We start from the raw sequence: 16,739 nt of genomic DNA, 5'->3' as shown, positions 1-16,739 counted from the left end.
TATAAGTTTTATCATAAGCAAACTAAAATCCCTCCCTTTGTTTAAATGTGTTTTGTATGTCTATCGCTTTCAGTTTATAAGTGTTTGACCATTGCTCTTCTATAAAAGACTCTACAAGAACTCCAAAATATAAAATGTGCTTCCCTGATTCTGTAAAACAGATATGTAATTTCACATTGCTCAAAGATACTAGGAATCACATACACTTAACTGTTCATCTTTTCCAATACTCTGCTTAGTTACAACGTTTCTATACAAAGATATTCTCATGTATAAAAGAGCCCAACAATTGTTTCATACTTCTTACACTTCCTTAAGATAGTATTGAATACCAACAAAATACTGCTTGAGTCAAGAGGCCTTAATCGGTCTGTTAGAGTAGGAAACTGAAGAGTTAAAATAGTTGTAGTATTGGCCTACACCAACATGTGACATGGGACATGACTGTGGATATGACATCCAGATTCCATCCTCTGTTCCTCCTCTTGTAAATTGGGTCTGTAGCCGAACACACTTGTTAATGCTCAGAGACAAGTATGCAGTGAGAAAAGAGACACTGAGCTGGATCCCTGTGTATTTTGGTTCATACCTGAGATGAACCTGAAATACAGTCTATTACCTGAAACAGGAGACCAGTATGTTGTAATGAATTTAGTCTGAATTACCTCATTTCTGAGAGGTTCCTGTTAAATTGAGCAAGTACGAGATAGACGTGAACCGAAATCATTTCTTTGACTCTTAGTCTACTCTGGGAAAGTGAAACATTGCCAAAGATAACAGTCTTTTAATTAATTTTGGAGGTTTGTTTGTGTATACACTTGGAATTTCTTGGATACATGCTTCATTAATAGGCCAATGTGCCTGGGTTTAAAGAAGATATTTATTTTTAAATTTAATATGTCAATTCGTGGTTGAAAGTATAGTGGAAGGGGCAGCAGCATAAATATCCTCTCATTCATTGCTTCATTTGTTCAAGAAACATGAATTAAACAATCTACTACTCATCAGTCACAGTGTGAAAGTAGCAGGACCCAAAGACGAACGTGCAGGCATATGCCTTCAAGTTGGGATGCAGAGGCAGCCATGCCAACAAGTAATATGTGTGATAAGTTGTTAGATGTGCAATTCTAGCTATGATTGATTTAATGGCCAACATAGCCCTTGTAATATAACATTAGCACTGAGGTGAGATTAAATTCTGTTTCCATCTCTTGGTTGCAAAGGGTCAGTGGGGAAACGGGTCATCTCTGAGCAGGGTTGACATTGGACTTAATAGTTTTGCATGGATGATCTATAAATGGCTCTTCTCTAATCCTTACTACCTACCCAAATGATATTCTTGTCATTCCAACCCAAAATTAGTTCAGGAGCTTCCTAGCTGCCTTGCCTGTCCTCCTGTCTCCTTGCTTTGGAGGGTGGATTTTATTTTAAAGTATGGATCACACTACATCAATGTCCACCTGGGGGCCTTGGCTGCAACATTCCCGTTTTTGTAGGACACGGTTCACATGGCTCTCACTGCTGATCTCCACATGTCCTTACCCTCATTTCCATCACCCAGCTCTGCTTCCAGGTGGTAGCGTACTGAACTACTCAGGCCATCCCTCTCTAGGCATTTATTTTCCCTGGCTCAAGGTCCTAATGGCTAAATTTGCATTGCTCCTATGAGCAGTATTTCAGCTGTCATCACTTGCTTCAGCTTTCTTTCATATTTGCCTAAAGACCCCAGGAGCCCTGCCATCTGTACTCCTGTATCATATTTGTACAGTTATTTTTGTTGTTATCCATATTGTTATTTTGGGCGTCACCCACCAGACACTGTGAAATCCTCAAGGACAGGGACTGTTTTCTATAATAAAATCTATCACCTGTCATCAAGCTTGGCATACCATTAGTCTCACAACATATTTTAAGTTAATTTGTCGAATTTCTGAATGGATAATTGAGAGAAGGTAAAAACACTGGTTATACGCTTTCTCCAAACCATTATGATCATACCTGTGTATTTTGTAAAAAAAAATGCTGACACATCTCATACTTTTTCTAGTAGATATCTTCCTGAACATTTATGGGCAAATTAAATTGTATGAAATGAATAATACCTTCAGTGAAATAGGACGGCTCACATTTTAAAGAACATCAGTAATGAACTAATTTGTGTAAAAGAATAGTTTTACTCTCTTTTCTTATGTCACCTTGACTGTTGCTTTTACAAATTGGGAATTTTACATGTTGAGTTTCCTTATGTTGAAGTTCTTCTAGGTAAAGATATTAATGTAGTTAAACTTCTAGTAATCAGTAACATGAAAAGAACGCTGATAAAGTGACATGAGGAATCCGTTCCTGTGTTGTAAATATTTCCTGATGTCAAAAGTGTAACTGAACATTTTGCCAAAAGTCTCAACCTAAAGCCATTTTAATCAAAGCAGTTGCTAATGCCAACAGTACATAAATTGAGGATGGAGCAAAAGGATTGACACCAGCAATGGCTACATTGTGGTAGGTGTGGACAGAGCCTGCCAGAATTAAACAGATGCCAGGAGTCAACACTAGGCAAAGGTAAATGGGATAGGTGCTGTGAAATATGGCAGATCCCATGGGACTTAGGTGCTCCCAAACACGGCAGATTCTATGGGGCTTGGGTGCTGAAAAACATGGCAGATTCTATGAGATTCAGGTGCTGTGAAACATCACAGATTCTATGGGATTTAGGTGCTATGAAACGGGGCAGATTCTGTGTTCCCAAACCTAACAGAAACTGTGGTGAGAATCATAAGGTAAACATGCTACTCATGTGATCTGGGTGAAAACAAACAAACAAACCAACAAAAACAGGAAATACAGCTACAAAACCTAGACAGAGAAGAGCCGAAACTGTTGATAGATATAGGACCACTTTTGCATCCCTGTTTGTGAATGCAATAGCACAAGAAAAAGTCATCCTGAGGATGGGATAGGAAATGAGCTTCTGATGGTGATGCTGTCTTCAAATGGTTCCTAACTGAATTTTCTCAGAAATTTTAATATCTAAGATTAATACAGAAATTGAGAACTATCCTATGTTAAGCACTTTTTCCTTACACTTGCTTTCCTTCTCTTTCTTTCTTTCTTTTTTTTTTTTTTGAGACAGAGTTTCACTCTTGTTGTCCAGCCTGGAGTGCAATAGCACGAACTCAGCTCACCACAACCTCCGTCTCCTGGGTTCAAGCGATTCTTCTGCCTCAGCCTCCTGAGTAGCTTGGATTACAGGTGTCCACCGTCAAGCCCAGCTAATTTTTGTATTTTTAGTAGAGACAGGATTTCACCATGTTGGCCAGGCTGGTCTTGAACTCCTGACCTCAGGTGATCCACCCGCCTCGGCCTCCCAAAGGGCTGGGATTACAGGCGTGAGCCACCACGCCTGGCCCTGTCTTTCTTACAGAGATCTCTTATCCTCATTCTTTTCCTCTCCAGTATTCCATATGGCAGTGGCTCAAGGCAGACAAACTGCAAAGAATGAACGGGCATTACCTGAATATTCAAGATTGCTTTGCTGTTTTATTCTGTGCAGTGTTTCCTCCTATGCCTACTTTTCAGCCTTATCCATTTTGCAGGGCTCTGGGTCAGAAGCTGGGCAGGAGGAGCAGAACACAGCACCTCTGACAAGTAGCAGGACTGAAAGCTATTGGTTAAGTGTTAGGAGAAAATGTGTCTGCTAACAGGGTTATTTGTTTCTTAACATAAAGGTTTAATCCATATGATTCCACTTCCCATTTCCAGGGATAATTTGAAGGAAACTATAAAAAATAGAAGGTTAAAAAATATGTTTGTCAGCCAGGTGTGGTGGCTCACAGCTGTAATTCCAGCACTTCGGGGAGGCCGAGGTGGGTGGGTCACCTGAGGTCAGGAGTTTGAGACTAGTCTGACCAATACGGCGAAACCTCCTCTCTACTAAAAATACAAAAATTAGCCCGGCGTGGTGGCAGGCACCTGTAGTCCCAGCTACTTAGGAGGCTGAGGCAGGAGAATCACTTGAACCCGGGAGGTGGAGGTCTCACCACTGCACTCCAGCCTGGCAACAGAGCGAGACTCCGTCTCAAAACAAATATATATGTATGTGTATGTGTGTGTGTGTGTGTGTGTGTGTGTGTATATGTGTTTGTCTTCTTGATTTTTCCTCTCTCCTCCATCACATGGTGATGGGATGGGAAAAGGCAGGTTGTGGGGAGCAGTTTGGAGTCCGATGCCTGGTGGGAAAGAGAGGGAGGAAAATTCTAGATGAACGAATGCTCCTTCAAAGGAAGAAGGAAAAGAACCGTTTTAATCCTGCTTACAATCAGATTTAGATTGCTGATACTTTCTGTCCACACACAACTGGGTTTATCCTGACATTCAACAGTGTCAGTGACCTGTACTCTTACGTGTTCCCTTCTAGAGAAAAGTTGTGATTGAGCAGCCTGCTGTTGTCTGAATTTTTGTCTCTCCCTTTTCCAGAATTCATATGTGAAACCTAACCTCAGGGTGATTAGGGGGTGAGGACTTTGGGAGGTGATGAGGTGATGAGGGAGGAGCCATCACCCTGATAAAAGGAACTCCAGGGAGGCGCCTTTCCTCACACTGTGTGATGCAGGTGAGAAGGCGCCATCTGTGAACCAGAAATCAGATTCTCACCACACAAAGCGTCTGCTGGCACCTTGGTCTTGGACTTCCAACCTTCCAACTGTGAGAAATAAGTTCCTGTTGTTTATAACCCACCCATTGGACTGTATTTTGTTGTCGCAGCTAGAACACAGTAAGACAAATCCTAACAGAGAAGGGTGCTTCTAGAACCTGAAGTGCACCTACCACTTTCTAGCAAAGCCTGATCCACATTACTTTAAAAGTGACTCTTGCAAGCATTCTGCTTTGGTTTACCTATTTCTTCCACTTACCTCTCTCAAGCCCAAATCATTAGTTTACACTTGTAACCAACTGCTCGTGCATATGTACTAACATGTTTTTGCATATAATATACATATATTAATACATAATGTATCGTTCATGCTTGCAGGTGAGCATTGTGGGTAACTTACATGTAATTACTGTTGCAATTACTTAGAATCATCTGCTTCTTTGTGAGCTCGAAAGTGACCTCTTAATTCTTTTTTACAAACGGAGTTTTTTTTTGTGAATGTAAATAATGGAAAAGCTTTCCAAACCCCTCCCAGACTCTCGTTCCTGCCATACCCCTCCCCTCAGGCTCTGGCACGCGCTTACACACACACACACACACACACACACACACAAAGCCTGATGTGTCTATCAGCTCTCAATCTGGTTTTTGAAGTGGTCTGGGTGAGTCTGCATATAAATTTGACCAACCTCTGCACGCGCTCTTGGGAGCGCGCATCCATGTGTGGTCCAGGGAGGAAACCGCGGCTGTGAATGAATGATTGATGGGAACAGCGCCCAGGGGTAGCAAGAGGAGAAGGGAACCCAGGTCGCGGTCACTGGTCAACCCGCCTCTTGGGGTGGAGGTTAGGGAAATGGGCGCTGGTATTTGGCCCTGGCCAATGCTGGGGTTCCAGGGCTAGGGAGAGCCCTCAGCACCAGGCTGGGCTGTAGGAGGTCTTTGGGGTCAGATCCCTACAGGCATACAAGAGGGAGCCAAAGAAACAAAGCTGCCGAGGGACGCGGCTGGGGCGGACGCCCGGAGGGAAGTGGAGCCCGGGAAGCCAGGTGTGCGGCGGGGAGAGCGGCCGTGCCACCCGCGCTGGGAGTCGGGCGCTGCCATTCAAGGCAAGCTCCTCTGCGCCCTGGAACTGCCGCGGCGGCGGATGCAGAGGCCAATCCGGAGTGCAACCATGGAGATGCGACGTGTGTCCCATAGTAACCTGTTACAACATTATTTATAAGCTGCCATCCCCAGCCTACCCCCACTTCCCCTCCGCTCCCTCGCCAGACTTGCCGGCGACGTGCACAGCAGCGTCTGGCTCTTCCCGGCCTCTCCCTTCTCTCGCGGGCGCAGCCGATCAATAGTTAACACCCGGCTGCGGGCGGCGGCTCCACCCGCGGTAATCACCGTAGTGCTTGTTTGTGGAAGCCGAGCGTGAGTGCGCCGCGCGCGCACCCAGTCCAGCGCGGAGTGGGCGTCTACCCGAGGAGGGGTGTCTGGGGAGGGGCTGCCCTCGTTACCCAAACAGTTTGGGCTCGCTTAACCTTGATGCAGCTCCTGGCTTCCCAGTCCAGCTCAGTTCAGACAGAATACCCAGCGCGCGCGCGCGCACAGGGACACACACACAGACACACACTCACGCCGCCCCTGGCGTCGCCGCCCGCCCGGGTCTCCGCCCTTAGGGACCAGAGCGGCGACCGCTGCACCCCGCACTGCCTGCTGGAGGAGCCCCCGGAGCCGGGACCGAGCCGCCGGCGTCCCCGAGTGCGCCCCCAGTGCGTGCCGCCGCGCTGTTGCTCGCAGTGTGCTGGCGCCGAGCTTGGTGGACACGCGCGCAGTCGAAGCTGCCTCCCGCCCTAGCTAGCTGTGCTCGCAGCCTCTTCCTCCCTCCCTGGCTCCTGGCTTTTTGTTTAAAGCAACACCCACCCTCCATCCAGGCTTTTTTTCTTTCTTTCTTTATTGGTAGCGGTCAAAGAGTTGATTGCTATTGGGATCCGCTGGGTAAAGAGAGGGGCAGGGGTGAGCGGAGGTGAGAAAACTGAAGACCTGGAAGATTTTTTTTTCTTCAAAAACCCGTTTCCATCCAGTCTTCGGCCAGTCCAATCTACTTTAATCCTCACCAGGACAATGGATTAAGTTTCTCTTCCCTGGACCAGAAGTCGGGTTCGGACTTGGGGCAAAATGAAGGAAAAGGCCATGATCAAGACCGCTAAGATGCAGGGGAACGTGATGGTGAGTGCCGCGGGCAGGTTGCGCGCTGGGTCCGGGGGACCCGCCGTGAGGAGCGATGCTGGGGGAGGTCTGTCCTTCTGAGTCCCGAACCTCCCTGGAAGGACAGCGACCCCATGCCCGCGCGCGGCGGCGCTTCCCCCACTTCCCACCTGAGCCCACCCAGCGGCGCCGGGATGCGGAGGAGCAGGCATTTCTTTGCAAATTGCAACTTTGCGGCTCCGCGGCCCCTCTCCTTCGGGCATGTGGCTTTGTGTTTTGGGCGCGAGATTGAGCGTGGGAGGGGAGGAGGGGGCTGCGGGGAGCCCTCGCTGGCCGCGGGTCGGTCCAAGCCCCAAGCAGACCTCCAAGGCTCTTCTGGGGAAACGCGGGGAGAGAGGTGGTCACTTCGGCCAGGGAAGGGCCACTGGGCCCTGGGCGCCCGCGCCGGCCTCGGGGCTGTGAGTCCCCGGAGCTCGAGACCTGTTGGGTTTGCGGAGTCTTCGGTGCTCTCGGGGCAGGCGCCAGTCGCTCCGCTCCGCTCCAGCCGCCGCCGCCGCCAGGCGGGACCCTGCTCCCCAGGTTGGAGACGCTGTCTCCTCCAAAAGCTTGACTGTGCGGGAGGAGGTCGGGGCACTTCGCCCCCTGGGAGGGCCGCGCGCCTGGAAACGCGGCTGGTCCGAGGAAGGCTCAGGGCTGCTGGCCAGGGGGCAGCTCTGCAAGGATAACTTTCTAACCGAGGACCCGGCGATCCGCCTCCCCAGCGAGCCCACCCGCCTTGCTGCTCCCTGCTGACCCGCGCGGCCTGGGCGCGCCTGCTCTCGGGGTCACGTTAGCCCGGGCACAGGGCCGAGGGGTCAGGGCGCTGGAGTCTCTGGCGAGGATGAGAGGGTTGCCATCTTGTTCTGTTGAAATTGTTTGTGTGACTGCGCGTGTTTATTTTAACCCATTAGGTCATGGTTTGAGAAGAATCCTCCCAGGGTCCCTTATTTTAAGTTGCTGGCTGGCACTTTTTTTTTTTTTTGTGGTGAGGGACAAACAAGGAGATGGGGATTGCCTTGCTACTTTTGAAGGTTCTGCAGATTTGCAGATGCTACTTTTGAGGGTTCCCTAAGAATTGCAGAAATTCTTTCAGGGGCAAGGTCCAGAGTTGTTTACAAAAGTGGATTGGGTCCAAGTGATGGGGGGTGGGAAGGCACCTTTGGGAGAACCCAGGTGGTGGTGCATTTTGAGATCCTGCTTTAAGCAAAATAGGCAATAAGTGAAAATTTTACATTAATTGAACACATACCCAGCTGGCTTAACCACACCCACGGCAGACACCTGTTGCCTGGCAGAGAGGAGCGCTGTGGGTTCAGGACTTGACTCTGGACGGAGGTGTGAGCCTCTCGGTTCAAGACACCTCCCTGGAAAGTAATCAACACCTCGCCGGAAAGTAATTGATGCCTCGCCAGAAAGTAATAGCCACATAGAGGGGCTTACTCTTCAGGACCCCTCCCCACTCCCGATATGACAAGCCTCCATCTAGGGACCGTTCTCAGTCCTCGGTCCGGGGGTTCTCTGACTGACCTAATAGCTTGTTTATGAAAATGCATCTGTTTTCCTCATTTTTCCCACTCTTTTTAGCCATTGTGTTGTTCAGCATAATTTCTTGCATAAACAGGATAGAAACATGTACGGAGTAATGCTTTTTAATTAAATGCCCACCCACATCCATCCATCATTCCTAACTTATGTGATGCCATCATGTGCTAGGGAAATCTGTACATTTAGGGCTGAGGCTGAGGTTAAGGATTGAGGTTAATTATACTGATAAGGCAACATTATTGACTCATTACATCAATCTACTGCCAAATAAGTTTCTACTCATAACTTACATAGCATGGCATGAAAGAGCTAAATCTTCATATTACATCTTTATTAGAAACCTTATGTTCTTTGCCCTCCCCCTAACCCCTCTCTGCATTTTACTTTAGAAAATAAAGAATGAAATGATTGCTAGTTACATTTCTCACTTCTGTTCTGAATAAGGATATTCCGTGTGATACTCACTGCATCCCTTTCCCTGTGTCTAATGTGAACAAGTGTAATTGGAGCAAGGTGAACTGAACCTAGAGAATTCTACAGCAAACCATATTTTCAGAGTTATCTGTTGGCCCAAGAAAACAATAAGATGCGCACTTACTCAAACTTTAAATGTTCTTATCAACTCTTAAGCTGATAATTATGGCTCCACAGCCTGCTGTGTAACTTATTTGAATTTTCATGTTCCAAGGAAATCCCTGTGGCTTCAGTTGAGTAATCATTTAGGACTTACCCATCCCTAATCTCTCAAGTTGCTTTGGAAGACTCTTGCTAATCACAGCCTCTCTTGGTTTAGATGATTGGCAAATTCTTTGCACTCACAACTTGATTGAAATTCAGGTGACATTTTACATTCAAGATGAGGACTGAATGATTTACTCCTATTACTGACAGCTGAGTTGCCACACATCTGATAGCTACAAAAAGTGGCAGAATATTTTATACTTTGCAGTAACGCTGAATCCACATACACACAGAGAGCAGATCTCATTTCAGGGGACTCAAAGATCTCTGAGCTGTCTGGACTTGCATTTGAGGTTTGATATTTTAAAAAGAGAAAGACAGACACTTGGCACTGCCCAAATGGTCATGGAAATGTCAAATCCAGTTCCAGCCATGCCTGTAAATTATTTCCTAATCCAGCCCCTGCTCACCGATATCCACATTGTGTGATTGTTCTGGACCTGCAGCCTGTTGTTTCACTAGGAGTCCTACAAGAACGGTGACAGTAGCTTCCCGGCTCGTCCTTGCCATGCCACATTGCTTAGTTGAAAGTATGTTCTTATAAAATCTTTAAAAAATGTTTTATTCCTCGCACATTGCTTTAGGAATTTATTTCTGAGTACAGCTAGAGGATTAGGAGAAGGCAGATGCACTGGCATACTCTCTGATCTTGTTTTGTTTTAGTAAATGGGTAAAAGAAATACCATAGGTGGAATCAGTTTAGAACTTTTTTTTCTTTTTCTTTCTTTTTTTTTCTGAGACAGAGTCTCACTGTGTCACCCAGGCTGGAGTGCAGTGCAGCAGTGCAATCTCAGCTCACTGGAACCTCCCCCTCCTGGGTTCTAGCAATTCTCCTGCCTCAGCCTCCCGAGTAGCTGGGGACTACAGGTGTGTACTACCATGCCTGGCTTTTTTTTTTTTTTTTTTTTTTCCCTTTGAGACAAAGTCTCACTCTGTCACCCAGGCTGGAGTGCGGTGGCACAATCTCAGCTCACTGCAGCCTCTGCCTCCTGGGTTCAAGTGATTCTCCTGCCTCAGCCTCCCGAGTAGCTGGGATTATAGGTGTGCCACCCCATCTGGCTAATTTTTGTATTTTTAGTAGAGACTGGGTTTCTCTATGTTGGTCAGGCTGGTCTTGAACTTCTGACCTCAGGTGATCCACCTGCCTCGGCCTCCCAAAGTGCTGGGATTATAGGCTTGAGCCACTGCACCCAGCCTAATTTTCGTATTCTTAATGGAGATGGGGTTTCATCATGTTGGTCAGTCTGGTCTTGAACCACTGACCTCAGGTGATCCACCTGCCTTGGCCTCCCAAAGTGCTGGGATTACAGATGTGAACCACCATGCCTGGCCAGTTTAGAACTTCTATTTTAATTCTTGAGAAGAGTCTATTTCATAAACTTCTAATATTGTGAGAATTCACAGACTAACCATGCCATATTCAATCTGTAATTTGATATACTAAGACATATTTTTTACTTGCTTAGAACAAAAATTCTCTTTTAAAAAATAGCTGTTATTTTCCCCATAAAATCTACATTTGAGAGTTCCAAGGGAGGCTGATGTGCACTTTCTTTTCAACCTAATCTTCCTTTATTGCTATTTGGTTGACATCCTACTTGTTTAGCGGAGATATATGCTCTTGCAATAGGTTCTGAGGTGAACGGGAAATGTTATCAGAAGTGTGTTGCTTCGTGCTGAATTCCCCTACTCTATCCATATGAGCTTTCTTCAGACATTGAGTTGCTTAATGAAGATGGGTAAAGATTAAAGACTAAACATCTTGGGGACTGTCCTGTGACCCTTGGCATCTCCCCCTTCCTTCATGTGTGCGTTGGCGGCTCCACCAGTATGTGGTGCATAAGTGAGGGCTGGGCAGGCCCTTGTTGACTAGAGCAGTATCAGAGGAGATTCAGACATAGGACACAAAGCATCCGAGGTCTGCAAGCCATGTTGATACTTGAGAATCCCACTGCTGATTGTTGTTGGTTTTGAATGAAAGGGGCAGTCTTGAGTTCCCTGTATAGGGAAAGCTGGAGTTTTTCCTTGTGCTCACTGACACTGGTTTTAGGCCTTTGCTCACTGGTTGATATATCTATAGTATGGTGAGCCTAGGATCTTTTCAGAACTATTATCTTCTCTTTTCTATGTTGGATAAAACATCTGAATGTGAACTTTCCACAGTAAGAGTTCTCTTTCAGGCATTTGAGCATTTTGCTGATTCGGTTGAATAAAGCAGAATGGCATTCCAGTGACGATGCTCTACTTATAATTAGCACAGGTGAGCAGAGGCTCATTGAGGTTTTTAGGCAAGTCATGAGGGCTCGTGTGGGACACAAGCTTCTATTATTATTATTTTTTCTTCTGAGATGGAGTCTCACTGTGTCTCCCAGGCTGGAATGCAGTGGCACAGTCTCAGCTCACTGCAGCCTCCGCCTCCCAGGTTCAAGCAATTCTCTTACCTCAGCCTCCCAAGTAGCTAGGATTACAGGCATGTGCTATCACACTCAGCTAAGTTTTGTATTTTTAATAGAGATGGGGTTTCGCCATGTTGGTCAGGCTGGTCTCAAACTCCTGACCTCAGGTGATCTGCCCACCTCTGCCCCACAAAGTGCTGTAAGCCACCTCGCCTGGCCAAAGCTTCTATTATTGAAGCCTGTTGGGAAGAGCATTTTTAGGAGTGTAGCCTTTAGCAATGCAATGTTTTTCCTCTGTCTGAGGGTAATTGGCATCAGATTGGTCACTTGGTAACAAAATGCTTGGTGCTGGTTCTAAACAGGAGCATTGTAGCATAGATTTTGAGGGAATTGGCCCTCTCAAAATGGGTTCCAAAAATTCTAAGGTCACAGTTTTCTGAGAGTTGTCACCATGTGTCCCAGTGGTATGATACTTAGGTTGATATTTCTCTATTGCTAGTTGTTCAACATCCCCTCATAGAATCATCACCCTTATAACTAGACTCCTCTTGAAATATTGATTAATCCCATCTTTGCAGGAAACAGTGGCTAGGCATGGGTCCATTTCATAATCCTCCTTGCAGGATTTATAGGACTGGGAACACTTTAAACATGTTCATGGCCCATTAAAAAATGCAAATTTCCAGAAAGAAGACCCCAAAGCCAGAGGTGATCAGCACAGGATGTTTTATAAACTTTTTTCAATAAAACTGTAGGAAGAGGGCTGTCCTATTTTTTCACAGAGCTCTGTTTAGTTCTTTAGTTCATATATCCACTGGGTCTGAGTTTTGGGACATATAAATGTACTAAATTGACTGTTTCCTGTTGCACAGCCATCATCTCCTTTTCTGTAACCTGTCCTGGTCAGTAATCACGATACTGCTAACTTGATCATCATTTGGACTTTGAACCCTCTGTGCTATTATCAAGAGGTGTGGTGCATACTGAAATATGAACATCTATTATTCATACATCCCCATGGACAAGAGCTTTGCACAGGAAGCATTCAAGTGGATGAATCTGTTAAATGAATGGATATTTGTTTCTTGCTTAGGACAGCTTAGCATAGGCTGTGCATTTGTGAGAAAGGCTCATGGTTTTAGTTGAATGTTTAAGAACTCCTTCAATTTCTAATACATCAGGTAACAGGAGAGAGAATTCCCTGCATAGAGTATTTTCCACTTCCAGCTACAAATGGAAACTTATGCTCAGTTGAGGGTGTAAACAGCTAATGCATCAATCTTCTTTATTTGAGGAGGCATAGAAGTCAAATAAAATATAGAGAGGAACCTCTCAACTTAAAATGTTTTACTTGGGAAGCAAGAATTGCAATCTGAGGCATATATAGTCCAGTGGTCTTCAGTATGTCTGAGGAACAAAGAGAAGATTGTGAGTTTTATTAGGAAAGGAAATGTTAGCTATTATTTAGAAAGAAAACTCATTGACCCTGGAGAAGCTTTTGGGAGCTGGCAAGCTCTGATTGGTGAGTTGACTGTGGTAGGTAAAACTAGTCTTAGAGTCACTGCAGGTTGTTTCAGCAGCTACTAGGTAAAACTGGTCTTAGAGCTACAGCAGGCTGTTTCAGCAGCTGGGGCTTGTGGGAAATTTAATTCTTGGAGCAGGTGCTATGTGTCTCCAGTGCTTTTTCCCTGGCTCCTCAACTCAGACGTTGAGTTGCTTAATGAAGATGGAGTAAAGACTAAAGACTAAAAGTCTTGGGGACTGCCCTGTGACCCTTGAATTCCAAGGACCACAGATTTTATTGGGTATGACAAGAATGACCCAATTTGTATAATCAGCTTTTGCAGAGGTAAATACATTTAGTCCAGATCATTTTTTATTTTTCTGTTTATTAAACTAAAATAAATTCAGCAACATAGAAGAATTCCATGACCTCTTTTGGTTATGGGAGCAATTTTATTTGATAGCAAGACCACATTTTAGAACTCAAGAGCATGCCCCAGATCTACTAGGTCCCTTGAACATACTAAGCTAAGAACAGACAGGCAGGCAGAACCGACTAGAATCCCCTCTTTACCATTGTGGCTTCCTGTGATGATGGGAGAAAGGGTTCCATTCAGGAAGTAGAATTTTCAAAAACCCGTCTTGGACAGTGGCTCTTGGCAATGGCTGAACAGTAGAATCAGCTGGGATGTTTTGAAAAACCCAGTCATCTATGGGTATTGGGGAGTTGGGAATGTTTGGTTAAGGGTAGAGTATCTCAACGTTGCCTGGAGCCACTGGTTCCTCCTGCCCCCACCTCTTCCCCAGTACCCACCCCCGGACTAGGGACACCCAGGGGATCCTGATTCCATTGCTTCAAGATGCAGTCTGTGCACTAATACATTTAATAGTGCTTCTGTTGTGCAGCCAAGATTCAGAACCAGTGGATCAGAGGCAAATTTTTAAAATAAATATTGCCATCAACACCTAAGGAAATAATTATAACATTTATAAGGAAGCTTCTTGGAAAATGTACAGTCAAGTCTGGTTCCATGGGTTGTGGAGGCTGTCAAATATGTGGAAAGATGGGCGGAGAACACAGAATAAGAAGAAAGATGAAGTGAAATATGCATGAGAGAGAAAAGTAAATAGTCACTAGGGAAAAGCTGAGGAAACATGCTGTGTTTTTAATTTAAGTTTTCTAACCTCAGTGATAGATTGAATTTGGGGAAAAACAAGAATCTTTAAAGCAATTCAATTGTCCTCCTTTCCTTTTTCTTCATGCCCAGAAAAGATTAATCTTTTTGACTGCAAGGTACTCTATTATGTGTCTGAGGTTCCCCCCAAAATTTATTACAAACCCAGTGGGGCAAGTAGAAACAAGGAGGGTGATAGAAGAAAATGGAAGACTGCCCTCGACCAGCAGGAGAAGTTCTGGGATTTGCAGTGGCCTTCAACTCCCTCTCCCAGTTAAGGGTAGCCTCTTTACTGGCTCCTCAATATTGATCTTAGGACATGCTTTAGAAGTCACCTTCCACGCCAGAACAAATATTTTGTTGGCATCATATTTTCTTCTGCATTCACTTATGTGCCATCTCTCAGCTCACCAGTCTTGTCTCAGCAAGCGTGCCACTGTATATGGGGAAAACAGATAGATGGCATCAATGTATAGTCCAATAAGCACAAACTCTAGAGCATTCGTGCACCAGCCTTGATGACCCAGGAAGATTGTATGTGTGTGTATGTGGCACACTGTATACACACATGTGCACGCGCACGTGTACACACACACACACACACAATATTCATACATCTCAGATGTAAAATACTGGCACCATTGTCCAGCATAGTTGAAGATCTGTTGGATAAGAGCTCCTGTGGGTGCAATCACTTTGACTGCTTGGCTTTCTTGGATATTAAAAAAATAACCACACTGTAATAAAACAGGAGTGCCAAGGATGTTCTGGTTTCCAGTGTGGTGCTACTCATCTGTGAAAATAAAAGGGAATTGCTGGCTAGCCAGACTGGCCACAAGGCCTGTTTGGCAAGGCACCAGCTGGATGGGATGGGGCTGCACCAGGTCTTGCTATGAGAAGTCTAAAGCTGATCACATTTTCTTCACTGATATTGGTATTTGAAAAGTGGGATTTTCTTCTCTTTTGTTTTCCCTCTCCTAGTGGACTAATGCCCCTATTAAGTCACACATAATTTTATTTTAAATAATTCTCATTTTATGGTTTCGGTCCCACATAAACAACTTGTAGTAAAACCTCCACTCACAGAAATTCAACTATGAACTTGAGCAAACTGGACTAACAGTATCATACATTTCATTACATTAATCTAAAAAATGGTACTTCTAGGGTATGTTCTGACTTCATTATACATTCAGCTTAATATTCTATGCCTTCTTGTTCTATATTTTTGGGAAGTGAGAATTAATAATTTTCAAGCGTAAAGGCCATTTTTTTTCATTCTTACAAAAATTATTTTGATTGTGGACTATGTTTTCCTTGATAAGGCAAAAATGAATTAACACATTAAAAATTTATCTTTAACAGGCTGGGCACAGTGGCTCATACCTGTAATCTCAGCGCTTTGGAAGGCTGAAGTGGGAGGATCACTTGAGGGCAGGAATTTGATACCAGCCTGTGCAACATAGTGAGACCCCATCTCTACAAAAAATTTTAAAAACTAATTATCCAGGAGTTGATATTATGTTATGTGGCTGTCATCCTAGCTACTCAGGAGGCTGAGGCAGGAGGGTCATTTCAGCCCATGAGATTGAGGCTGCAGTGGGCCAAGATTGTGCCACTGCACTTCAGCCTGGGTGGCAAAGCAAGACCCTGTCTCTTGAAAAAGCAATATATAAATAAATATACTTATTTATAACAGAAAGTCAAAGATTATCTTGTTAAATGGTAGTTTTCCAGAAAATTGCATTTATCAGACCAAATCATGTCTTGAGCAAACTTTTTACAAGAGGGTTCTGTTTTGCTGTTTTTCTTCCCATGACTCTGTAAATTGTGCACCTATTTTTTAAGATCTCCATCCTTTCATTTCAAACCTAATTATATTGATAACTCACAGTTGTAGAGAACCTATACAGCTACCAAGATAATTTTGTCTGTGCTATGTTATTATGTTAGAACAACCCATTGTATTGGAAAGACCGATATTAGTTCTTTTTTGCGGTTGAAAGAGCTAAGATTTTGAGAGAGTATATGGTGGGGCTGGTTCTTTGAGGAGGAGCTCAGATGCTGATCCATTTCCAGCTCAGGTTCTTTGCACACTACAATGTATTCTTTCAGAAATTCTCTTCTTTCCGATTGCAACTGGACAGAAACATACAGCCTGGAAGATGGGAGAGAAAAATAAGAGATCATGTGGGACAGTAAGTCTTCTGCTCTATCCTCATAGGATTTCTAGCCTCTGCTGGAGCACATCCAAGGACTGGAAACTCGTACCATTGTTGACAAGTTCTATTTGTTAAAATGATGCTTCTTATGTACGGAAGATACATACCTCCATTGAACTTTCACCTACAGTTTTAGCCTGAAGCCTTTTAACAAAAATTGTCTTATCCCTACTTCACAAGACAACCTTTCAAGTAAGTTCCAACAGTTGCCATGTGACCTCTTCATAGTCTTTTTTCTAGGGAAAATGTCTCTATTTCTTTCAACTTATATACG

At 44.7% G+C, this 16,739-nt stretch overlaps 1 protein-coding gene across 2 annotated transcripts in view; it reads left to right on the top strand.

Moving 5' to 3' along the window:
- The window catches only part of DPP6 (dipeptidyl peptidase like 6), a 1,193,304-nt gene that overhangs the window by 122,566 nt on the left and 1,053,999 nt on the right, over positions 1-16,739 (top strand). The window contains exon 1 of one of the 2 annotated variants that reach the window (XM_033192339.1): positions 6,191-6,865. The exons of the other annotated variant lie outside the window; for it this stretch is intronic. Within the exon in view, the coding sequence (XP_033048230.1) occupies positions 6,815-6,865 (51 nt within the window). The 5' untranslated portion in view covers positions 6,191-6,814. Of the gene's footprint in view, positions 1-6,190; positions 6,866-16,739 lie in introns of those variants that run through there. 2 annotated transcript variants of the gene reach the window in all.

This window comes from Trachypithecus francoisi, unplaced genomic scaffold, assembly GCF_009764315.1.
Source record: "Trachypithecus francoisi isolate TF-2019V2 unplaced genomic scaffold, Tfra_2.0 Lachesis_group4, whole genome shotgun sequence".
Classification (NCBI taxonomy): domain Eukaryota; kingdom Metazoa; phylum Chordata; class Mammalia; order Primates; family Cercopithecidae; genus Trachypithecus; species Trachypithecus francoisi.
This window is presented reverse-complemented; position numbering and strand designations above follow the sequence as displayed.